The sequence below is a fragment of the Mauremys reevesii genome, linkage group 8 (genome assembly GCF_016161935.1).
Source record: "Mauremys reevesii isolate NIE-2019 linkage group 8, ASM1616193v1, whole genome shotgun sequence".
Taxonomy (NCBI): domain Eukaryota; kingdom Metazoa; phylum Chordata; order Testudines; family Geoemydidae; genus Mauremys; species Mauremys reevesii.
Window position 1 is genome coordinate 28,642,899 of NC_052630.1, and position 12,236 is coordinate 28,655,134.

Here is a 12,236-nt window from a genome sequence, read left to right on the forward strand (position 1 = left end):
GTGCTACTAAAATTAACAGTTCATACCAGTTATGTGCAATCAGACTAGCATTGTTTTAAAATATTGATCTACTATAGAGGTGTAGCCCATTACCATAGAGACTGACAGCACCCCCTGAAACTGTTTCAGTTTGGAGACAGCATTAGAAGAAAACGCTCTGTTCAGAGGACATTTTCTAAAAATCAGTATAAATGTATTGTTCACTTGAGAACAATTCTGCAGTGTACTTAGCAACCTTAGTTTCCACTACAATATGGGGTACTTAATCTTTTTCTAGTGCATAAAATAAGTGTTAACATAACAAAAATATTTCTTAACTTAAATCAATTTTATGTTTATAACCCTGCTTCTACAGCCTTACTAATATTTCTTCCACGATGTGCATATTTAATGGCGTTTTATCACATGACTGTTTTAGCAGTAGGGTGCTGACATTTACTATATAATTTTTCAACCATTAAGCTTTTCTAAGGGGAAAACGAACACACACATAAGACCGCAACTTTAAATAAGTGAATGAACGTCACAAACAGGAAAAAGGTCAGGCTGTTTGGGTTTGCAAACTTTAACTGTGTTAGTTTTAAGTAGTACATTTCAGCCTGTGATATTCCTTAAATTTGACCAACAGAAAAAAAAAAAAAAAGGATAATCTCTAGACGGGGGACTCAAAATAGGTGGATGGACTCTGCTTCCAGCTCAGAGAGATCTTCTTAGTGATCCTAGGCAATCTCTCTGTACCTCAGCTGATCAACCGTAACATGGGAATAATACCACTCACCGACATCACATAAGTTCATATGCTATGGTGATGAGTGCTACCCAAAAGCCTTAAAGTTCTGTGGGGCAAAGACTATCTTTTCTATATCATGGGTGTCTAGTACCTAGCATAACAGAGGTTTTATCCCCAATTGTGAACTCTAGGTGTTACCACAATATAAACAATAATGAATAGTAATAAGTGTAAGAAATATCATTAGGACTACACTTGTGAAAAGAGTACTTAAAAAAACAAAAGTCATCTTGTAACACTGATTAATTTTTTAAAATATGGTTCCCCTTCTGTATCCCCCCACCCTACCTTTAAGAAGCTTTATAAGGCACAAGAATATCCAAGTAACTGACTGGCCACTGACATGCAACTTCTTGATAACTTGGATACACTGATGAGTTATTAACAGAATAAAGTCTCATGCCTCTCACCCCCTCAAAACAATGCCTGTCCTTCCTTCCATCTGTAACCCCCCCCCCCATCAGAAACACTTTATTATGTAACTACATATGTAGCTCCCATTACAGGGGCTCCCATATATTTAAAAAAACACGATTAATTCTAGTTGCTAAAGAAACATGATTTCAGAGCTCAGCTGATTTTCTAGAACAGCCAACCAAGAGCTGAAGAGATTCACATAAACCAGAAAACTTCTGTACTTAGAAGCAAGATCAATTTGAAGAAAGGGAGCCCGATTTTACACCAGTCTTTCCAACCCTCCCACAAATGGAAAATAAATGCCTCTTCCTTCCTAAACCAAAATTTGTGTGTGTAATTACACCCAGGCTTACATGGTTTCTTGGCATCCTTGATCTTCATGTCTTTGCAGTTGTAGTAGCTCTGTGTAGCTTCCTCTCCTGATATCGGTGGGTGCGAGGAGCAGGAGCAGCACCTCTGAATGGGTCTCTTTCTCTCTCTCTCTCTCCTGATGGGGCGGGAAGTGTCAGCAGCTTGTCAGGGCTGGGTCTCCTATCTCCTGATCTGGTGCGTCGGGCTCGTGGGTGGTAGAAAGCAGCAGAGTTCAGTCAGTGGGCGTCTCCTCAAGGTCTGGGATAGCAGCAGCACCTGAACTGTTTTTCTAGTTCAGGGGAAGAGGCACAAGCGTGGGGGCGGGAAGAAATGGCTCCTCCCTAGGTTAGGCTGGTAAGGAGTGTCTCTCCAGCCTGGGTGGAGTAGAGAGGCAAGGACCTGGCCCTTGGAGTCCGGGCAGGGCTCCGTTAGGAGGACCCGCCTCCTCTAGGGGATGGTGGCATCAGTTCTAGGGCAGTGCAAGTCCTGCTGGGGTGGACACGGCTTCCCTCTCCGTGGGGCTGCTCCCGTTTGCTGCTGTTGCGGCGGCAGGACCGACGCAGGCTATGGGGGAAGGGGGTACGGAGGAAGAGGAGGGTGCTCCTGCTCGCAGCACCTACAGATCGGGGTGTAGCTGGCTCTAGACGGGAGCGGCGGCAGGCCTATTGCACGGGGTAGCGGCGGAGGGGAAGCCGCTCTCTCGAGGCGGGTCCTCTGCCGCGACAGGGCCCTGAGGCGATGGAAGCGGCTCCAGGCAGCTGGGAGGAGAGAGGCGGCCCCACTCGCAGTCCACCTTCGTGGCCGGGGCGCCGGGTGCCCCAGTGGGCTCCCACCAGCACAAGATGGCGGCCGGCACCGGGAGCCGCGGCCGCTCTAGGGCTCCACACGATGGGGAGGGAGACTCAGCGGCTCCTCAGCTTCTAGCCCGCCCGCCTCGATCGCCGCTGCCGCAGCGCTGCCCTCTCCGCCCCGGCCCCGGGGTCCCGCGCAAGGAACGATGGGAGCCGCAGTCTGTTAGGCGCCTAGGAGCCGTTCTCCACCTACAGCGCCCAGCATGCCCTGCGCCACCCTCCTCTTTCCGCCTTCTGTGCGCGTGGCACGATGGGAGATGCAGGACGTCAGGAGCAAGCCAGCAGGCTTTGCCTACAACTCCCAACAAGCAGCGCGGCCTCGGCGCCCCAGCTCGCCCCCGCCGCGAGAACAGCAGCGCTCACCCCACCCACCGCCGACCAATCACAGACCGCCGCCTCTTCCAGCTCCCCCTCCCCCTGCCGTCGCCTGTTCCTGCCGCGGCCCGCTCATCTTTCTCTCTCGCCTCTCCCCAGGCTTGTGCAAGGGGTCAGGCGTTTCCGGGGGCGCCCCTCCCCGGCAACGCAGCTGAGGGGACCGCGAGGCGAACTGCCGCTGGCCCTTTAAGAGGCGCAGCTAGCATCCCAGGAGATGTGCCTGTGCTCGTTGGGCCGGCTCCCTGCCCACGCAGGGTGGACTCCCCGCCCCTAGCTGCTGCCCCTGCCCTCGCTGCTCTGGCCTGGGCTACACTGCAGGGGAAGGGCGATATAAGTTGCATCACCTTGACCTGGCTGTGGAAGTGGCCTCACTTAAAGTTCTGAACTATCCCTCCTCCCCCCCCCTCACTTAAAGTTGTCCCCCGCCAAATGCCGATATAGCCTGTCTCTGGTGGTTTAGTAACACCACCTTCTTGAGCTGCCTAGAGTCACACTACTTTATTAGGTCGATGCAATGTCAGTGTGGACATTGCTTATGTTGACTTTACTAGCTGTCAGGACCCATCCTGCAATGCCCCACACTGACAATACAATCAGTACAAGCGCTCCTGGTGAGGACATGCCCCACTGACGAGGAGCCACGTCTGCACACACACAAGCGATTTAATAACTCTGATGGCCATAGGCTGGTGTAAGTTAGGCCAAGTTTTGCAGTGTAGACATAGCTTCCGCTGGCTCCAAGGCTTGGCTCAGCAGGGGCAGGAAGCAACAATGACAGGCAGGTCCCACTGCTTCGGGAGGTGCCCTGGCAGCAACTGAGAAGGATCCCAGACCAGCCCCTTGCCTTGCCTCAGCCTGCCTCCTCTTCCCTCCCCCCCACGTCACCGAGTGTGTCAGCCGCTCCCACAGCTGTTCTGCAGCTGAAGCCAGACAATACCTACCTTCTCAAATGAGCTTGCACAGACACATGAGAAAAAGATAAAAACACCTTCTCATCTGGGGCAAACACCACAAAGTCATTGCTCCATGTCTGGCTTCTCAGTCCTCATCCTCATGGGAAAACAGCTCAACACCTCTCAAAAAAAAGAGCCTGGCAGCTTAAATTCATCATTGTGCTAAATTGGGGGGGGGCACTTTTTGGCCCGAGGGCCACATCGGTTTTCTGAAACTGTATGGAGGGCCGGGTACAGAAGGCTGTGCCTCCCCAAACAGCCTGGCCCACATCCCCTATCCACCCCTTCCCACTTCCTGACCCCTGATTACCTCCCTCAAAACCCCTGACCCATCCAACCCCCCCTGCTCATTGTCCACTACTGTCACCTCCCTGGAGCCCCTGCCCCTAACTGCCCCCTGGAATCCCACCCCCTAGCCAAACCCCCTGTTCCCCACCCTCTTACCATGCTGCTCAAAGCACCAGGACTGGCAGCCGCACCATCTGGCCGGAGCCAGCCACACTGCTGCACAGTCTAGAGCACCGGAGCAGGCCGGTGGCTCTCGCAGCTGTGCTGCTCAGCAGGAGCTCACAGCCCCGCTGCCCAGAGTGCTGGCAGCACAGCGAGCTGAGGCTGCGGGGGAGGGGGGACTGCAGGGGTGGGACCAGGGGCTAGGAGCTCAAGGGTCGGGCAGGACGGTAGGCTGCAGTTTGCCCACCTCTGTACTAGATACTAAAAATCCTGGTGTGACTAGAGACACTGGATTTACATCTCATTACAGCAATCTGTAACCCACTAATCCTCCTTTGTGCTATGACTGCAGAGTTGTTAATTGCCAACTTCATCTTGAATGGTCTCTTCCAACATGTGGTAACGCCTTATGCTTAACAATCTGTTCCACTTTGTATTAAAGGCTATGTCTACACTACCACGGTAAGTCGACCTACACTACGCAACTCATGTATTCACGTAGATGGAGTCAATGAGTCGAGTTACCCTGGGGCCTACACCATGGTGGGGGGGGGGGGGAGTTGATGGGAGAAAAATCTCCTGTTGACTTACCTTACTCTTCTCATCGGGAGTAGACTACAGGGGTCGACTGGAGAGCGATCTGCAGTCGATTTGGCGGGTCCTTACTAGACCCGCTAAATTGACCACCGGTGGCTCAATCTCAGAGAGCCAATCCCTGCTGTAGTGTAGACCTGCCCTAATTGACATTCTGAGAGCTCGTCTACATTTAGAACACTAAAGCAGCACAGTGTAGACACTACCTACACTGATAGGAGGGATTCTTCCATCAGCATGTGTCAAGGCTGATTCCCCACTCTGGCACTTCGAGTGCAGAAGGTGGGGGCCCACAAGGATTCTAAAAATTAATACTGGCCACTCCAGGCTTGTATTAAACTCCCAATGTTACAGCTTCTCTCTGACCTTGGACAAGTAGATGCTGCCATCACCCAAATGCAAAAAGCAAACAAAAACACACCCCTTTTAAGATCTCAGAAAGGCGCCTTTGGGAATTCCTTCCTGTGGGATACTCTCAAGCCCTTTCACACACACACACACACACACACACACACACACACACACGGGAAGAGCTGAGAAAGAAAAACAAAGGAAATCAGCTGTTGCCACCAGCTAATTAAACATATGCACAAACCTCACAAAAATCCAATCCTGTTCTTAAAAAAAAAAAAGGTAAATTTTATAAAAAAAGAAAGACAATACATCTGGAACTTAGGCTTTTTGCTAGATCTTAAAAAAACAATTACAGAAATTAAGCATCAAGACACCTCTCTTGAGGTTCAGCTTAAAAGTTACAAGCAAAACAAAAGCACCTGGGGTTAGCACAGAGAAGTTCACAAGCCTTACAGAAATAAAATAAATAAATCTAATTGTGTCTTCCTTGACATTCCCTGATCTACTTACATATCTGGGGTTTCAGATAAGTAGGTTCAAGATATAATTTGATGATTTTTCATGCCTGGTTTTTAAAGCTTCCTATAGCATAGTTCAGCCCCGCTTCAGACATGCAAAAATATTTTTCATTTATTTGTAATTATGTTTACAATATGAGTTAAGCTCTGTGTCCCCTCTCTCCGGAGAACAACAACAGACAGCAAATGGGGAGTCTTGTTTCAATTTTAACAAGTTCTAGCCTTCCCATTGGCTCTTTTGGCCAGGTGCTCCCTCATTTCCCGTTACCTATGCGTGCAGTCAGACTTTTTAACCCTTTACAGGTAAAGCAAGTAGAGAACAGTTCTGTGTAGCCTGAAAGATTTATTGGACCAACTTTTTTTGGTGAAAGAGAAAAAGATATTATCTTACCCACCTCAATCTTAAACTCTGTTACTCTAAACATAATGGCCACCATTGAAGTGAAAGAGCTAGAAATGGCTAAGTTCCTTAGTGGTCAATACACCTAATAAAAAGATTGCTTCAGACATGCAAAAGTATTTTTCATTTATTTGTAGTTATATTTCCAATGTGAGTTAAGCTGCACTCATCCAAAAAAATAAAAAAAATTCAAGCTAGGCCAGGTCTACACTACAAACTTACGTTGGTATAACAACATCACTCAGGACTGTGAAAAATCCACACCCCAAGCGATGCAATTATACCAACCTAACCCCTGGTGTAGGCAGCACTATGTCAAGGTAAGGGGTTCTCCCATTGATACAGGTACTGCCTCTTGTGGAAGTGGATTAACTACGCTGATGGTAGAAGCTCCCACATCGGCGTGGTAGTGTCTTCACTGAAGTGTTACAGCAGCAGGATTTTAAGTGTAGACTTGCCCTTAAGCTTATAATAATTAGCAATTATTCTGTCATTTGCCTGATTTTTCAGGAATGAGAAGCTGGAAAGTCAAGTGATCTGCCAAACCTGATTAACAAGATTGCGGAGTTTTCCCCAATGACTAAGATTCAAGCACTCAGACTTTGCATTTTAAAATAATGTAGACTAATTATAAGCAATATTTTAATTGTTCTGATACACTCCAGCAAAGAAGACATTCATGTAAATAGGGATTTGAAATAACTGAAAAATCTTTTCAAATTCATGGGATGGCTGCAGGAGCGGAGCAGCTGGTGGAGTGGCTCGTGGTGAAGGCTGCTGCAACCCTAAAATCACCCAAAAGTCCTTAAAATGTATACCCCAAATTAAAAAACACAGTAAAAGAACTAAAAAAGAGCCACTGTGGCTTAACAACCATGTAAAAGAAGCAGTCAGAAATAAAAAGACTTCCTTTAAAAAGTGGAAGTCAAATCCTAGCAAAGTAAATAGAAAGGAGCATAAACACTGCCAAATTAAGTGTAAAAATGTAATAAGAAAAGCCAAAGAGGAGTTTGAAGAACGGCTAGCCAAAAACCCAAAAGGTAATAACAAAATGTTTTATAAGTATATCAGAAGCAGGAAGCCTGCTAAACAACCAGTAGGGCCCCTTGACGATCAAAATACAAAAAGGAGCGCTTAAAGATGATAAAGTCATTGCTGAGAAACTAAACGAATTTTTTGCTTCAGTCTTCACAGCTGAGGATGTTAGGGAGATTCCCAAACCTGAGCCGGTTTTTGTAGGTGACAAATCTGAGGAACTGTCATAGATTGAAGTGTCACTAGAGGAGGTTTTGGAATTAATTGATAAATTTAACATTAACAAGTCACCGGGACCAGCTGGCATTCACCAAAGAGTTCTGAAAGATCTCAAATGTGAAATTGCGGAACTAGGGTTTGTAACCTGTCCTTTAAATCGGCTTCTGTACCCAACAACTGGAAGATAGCTAATGTAACGCCAATATTTAAAAAGGGCTCTAGAGGTGATCCCGGCAATTACAGACCAGTAAGTCTAACGTCGGTACCGGGCAAATTAGTCGAAACAATAGTAAAGAATAAAATTGTCAGACACATAGAAGAACATAAATTGTTGGGCAAAAGTCAACATGGTTTCTGTAAAGGGAAATCGTGTCTTACTAATCTATTAGAGTTCTTTGAAGGGGTCAAACATGTGGACAAGGGGGATCCAGAGGACATAGTGTACTTAGATTTCCAGAAAGCCTTTGACAAGGTCCCTCAAAGGTTCTTACATAAATTAAATTGTCATGGGATAAAAGGGAAGGTCCTTTCATGGATTGAGAACTGGTTAAGAGACAGGGAACAAAGGGTAGGAATTAATGGTATGTTTTCAGAATGGAGAGGGGTAACTAGTGGTATTCCCCAAGGGTCAGTCCTAGGACCAATCTTATTCAACTTATTCATAAATGATCTGGAGAAAGGGGCAAAAAGTGAGGTGGCAAAGTTTTGCAGATAATACTAAACTGCTCAAGATAGTTAAGACCAAAGCAGACTGTGAAGAACTTCAAAAAGATCTCACAAAACTAAGAGATCAGGCAACAAAATGGCAAATGAAATATAATGTGGATAAATGTAAAGTAATGCACATTGGAAAAAATAACCCCAACTATACATACAATATGATGGGAGCTAATTTAGCTACGAGTCAGGAAAAAGATCTTGGAGTCATCGTGGATAGTTCTCTGAAGATGTCCACGCAGTGTGCAGTGGCAGTCAAAAAAGCAAACAGGATGTTAGGAATCATTAAAAAGGGGATAGAGAATAAGACAGAATATATTATTGCCCTTATATAAATCAATGGTACACCCACATCTTGAATACTGCATGCAGATGTGGTCGCCTCATCTCAAAAAAGATATTCTAGCACTAGAAAAGGTTCAGAGAAGGGCAACTAAAATGATTAGGGGTTTAGAGAGGGTCCCATATGAGGAGAGCTTAAAGAGGCTAGGACTTTTCAGCTTGGAAAAGAGGAGACTAAGGGGGGATATGATAGAGGTATATAAAATCATGAGTGATGTGGAGAAAGTGGATAAGGAAAAGTTATTTACTTATTCCCATAATACAAGAACTAGGGGTCACCAAATGAAATTAATAGGCAGCAGGTTTAAAACAAATAAAAGGAAGTTCTTCTTCACACAGCGCACAGTCAACTTGTGGAACTCCTTACCTGAGGAGGTTGTGAAGGCTAGGACTATAACAGCGTTTAAAAGAGAACTGGATAAATTCATGGAGGTTAAGTCCCTTAATGGCTATTAGCCAGGATGGGTAAGTAATGGTGTCCCTAGCCTCTGTTTGTCAGAGGATGGAGATGGATGGCAGGAACAAGATCGCTTGATCATTACCTGTTAGGTTCACTCCCTCTGGGGCACCTGGCATTGGCCACTGTTGGTAGACAGGATACTGGGCTAGATGGACCTTTGGTCTGACCCAGTATGGCCGTTCTTATGTTCTTATGAGAGGCGGGGCAGTCGGCCTTGGACCATGTAAGGTGCACCTTAACACCACTGTTCCCCCCCCCCCGCCCCGGGGCTGGGAGGTAAAACTCTGCAGATAAACTTTTGAACTCTGGGGCTGCACTGACCAGGGACAGAGACTTTTGGGGTGTTGGACTTTTGGGACTTTAAGTGATTTTTTTGGGTTGCTGGACTTAAGACCCTGAGGGGAAAAGGATACTGCTAAACTTATTTGGGGGTAGGTTGGGTCTTTTGCTCATGGTTTGTGTTATGTTTGTGGTGTTTCCCCAACATAATGACACATTGTTTCCCTCCTTTTGGATTTTGCTACACTCAGACTCCGTGCTTGCGAAAGGGGATGTATTGTCTCCTAGAGGTGCCCAGAGGGTGGTATGTAATTGTCCCAGGTCACTGGGTGGGGGCTCAAGATGGTTTTGCATTGCATTATTGAAACGGAACCCCTAGATACTGAACCCGACCTTTGTTGCTGCCAACTCAGACGGGCAGAAGGGTTACACTAGGATAAATGTATTACTGTACTTGTTTTTTAAAATACAGGTGGACCAATGGATGCATGAAGAAGTTAAGTGATTTACTCAAAGTTACATAGTAAGATGACAGCCAAACGAAGAATGAGTCTTGGGGTACGTCTACACTATGGGATTATACCGATTTTACAGAAACCGGTTTTTTAAAACAGATTGTATAAAGTCGAGTGCACGCGGCCACACTAAGCACATTAATTCGGCGGTGTGCGTCCATGTACCGAGGCTGGTGTCGATTTCCGGCGTGTTGCACTGTGGGTAGCTATCCCATAGCTATCCCATAGTTCCCGCAGTCTCCCCTGCCCTTGGAATTCTGGGTTGAGATCCCAGTGCCTGATGGGGCAAAAAACATTGTCGCGGGTGGTTCTGGGTACAGCCTCACCCCTCCCTCCGTGAAAGCAGCAGACAACCGTTTCATGCCTTTTTTCCTGGGTGAACTGTGCAGATGCCATAGCACGGCAAGCATGGACCCTGCTGAGCTCAAGACAGAAATCATGGATGTTGTAAACACCTCGCACATTATCGTGCAGTCTATGCTTAACCAGGACCTGCAAAACCAGGCGAGGAGGAGGCGGCTACGGCAGCGCGGCAATGAGAGTGATGAGGACATGGACACAGAATTATCTCAAACTGCGGGCCCCTGCGCTTTGGAGATCCTTCTGGTAATGGGGCAGGTTCTAGCCATTGAACACCAATTTTGGGCCCGGGAAACAAGCACAGACTGGTGGGACCGAATAGTGTTGCGGGTTTGGGACGATTCCCAGTGGCTGTGAAACTTTCGCATGCGTAAGGGCACTTTCATGGAACTTTGTGACTTGCTTTCCCCTTCCCTGAAAAGCCAGAATACCAAGATGAGAGCAGCCTTCACAGTTGAGAAGCGAGTGGCAATAGCTCTCTGGAAGCTTGCAACGCCAGACAGCTACCATGGAGCTCTTTTTCGATTCTCAGGAGACTGCATTGTTACCTGTGCTAATGAGCTCTGCGTGGTCACCTGTGCTGGTGAGCTCTCCACGCTGGCCAAACAGGAAATGAAATTCAAAAGTTTGCGGGGCTTTTCCTGTCTACCTGGCCAGTACATCCGAGTTCAGATGGCTTTCCAGAGTGGTCACAATGGTGCACTGTGGGATAGCTCCCAGAAGCCAGGTCAAAATGCAGCCACACTAACCCTTATCTGAGATGGCAATACCGATTTGAGTGCTACTCCCGTCGTCAGGGAGGAGTACAGATATCAGTTTTAAGAGCCCTTTATATCGATATAAAGGGCTCCGTTGTGTGGACGGATGCAGCGTAAAATCGGTTTAACGCTGCTAAATTCAGTATAAACGCGTAGTGTAGACCAGGCCTTGGTCTACATTTAAAATGTACACTGATGTAGCTATGTTGGTCAGGGGTGTGAAAAACCACACTCTTGATTATCATTGCTCTGCTGATGAAGCCCCCAGTGTACATGCAGCTATGCAGATAGAAGAGTGATTCTGTCAGCATAGCTAACATTGTCTAAGGAAGTGGTTTTCCTACACAGGCAGAAAAACTGTCAGTGTGTGATGCCCGCCTCTACAGAAGAGGGCTATGTTGGCATATGCACTGTAGTGTAGACATAGTCTGTGTCCAAATTCCAATTAACAGTGCCTCTACTAAACTGGCCATCATTTGGTCAAGACTGCAAGAACACGAGTTAACATTGTGTGTTGTATTTCATAAAGTAACTACCTGTGTGTCAAAACATTGACTGCTAACGCCACTAGATAGAAACAGCTACTACTAAACAAAGAAAATTATACATCCCTTCCTTGTACATCCTCCATCAGAAAAGCCTTTCCTTTCCAGCTGTGTAACAGGCCTAATAAACTCCCTTCCCTCTTTATTATTTTAAAACAACCCTCCCGCTCCTTTCTAAAATTTAAGCAGAACTATAGATACCGGTATTACCTTTCTCTTGACCCTGGTCACTCTCCTGCCAGAATGCCACTGCATCCTTCCTTTAAAACCCAGAAGATAGGTCTGATACATTACTAAGATCAGCTGCATGTGCTCTTTCACCTTTCCATGTCTGTTTCTCTACTACTGCAGAGCCAAGAGTGAAACAAAGGGTCCAGCTAGGACTACTCTCATGGATCAAAGACCCAAATGTACAGAAGCCATGGGGACCTAGATGGGTAGTAAATTCAAAGAATGCATGACAGGGTGTATTTCCTTCCCCACAAACAAATACACAGCTGATGGGATTTTTTTGTAAGAAACTAAGGCCCAAATCTGTATTCATTCCTTAGGCAAAACTCCAATTGACATAAGTAGGAGTTTATGCTGAGAAGAGTACTTAATTAGGCTCTACACCAGTACAGCTCCACCATCACTTGTCAGTTTGCCAATCCTTAAAGCATTAGTAATGCCCAGCAGATGTCCTTAATCAAAGACCTTGTCTTTTACAACTAGAATAATAAAATATCACATTTAATAGGTTTGATCTGAGAAGTCTAATTGTCTAGTACAGCATCCAATATACCGTAATATTAATTCTTTATGCAAGCATTGTATAATTTAATAAAAAGCTCCAGAGGTCTTGTCAATTTATTGCACTTTTAAAGGCCTACCTTCTTTTAACATTTAGAGCAGAAGAGTAGCAGGCCCAGTTCAGGCAAGAAATTAAGAATCCTAAGTCTTGAAATTCAGTG

At 46.2% G+C, this 12,236-nt stretch overlaps 1 protein-coding gene across 2 annotated transcripts in view; it reads right to left on the reverse strand.

Annotated features, from left to right (window-relative positions):
• The window catches only part of PANK3 (pantothenate kinase 3), a 28,869-nt gene extending 26,135 nt beyond the window's left edge, over positions 1–2,734 (reverse strand). For both annotated transcript variants that reach the window (XR_005583738.1, XM_039485153.1), the window contains exon 1: positions 1,561–2,734. Coding sequence is in view for 1 of the 2 variants with exons in the window: in XM_039485153.1 (XP_039341087.1) it covers positions 1,561–1,588 (28 nt within the window). In the remaining variant the exon portion in view is untranslated. The remainder of the gene's footprint in view (positions 1–1,560) is intronic.
• Between the last annotated feature and the right edge of the window lie 9,502 nt (positions 2,735–12,236).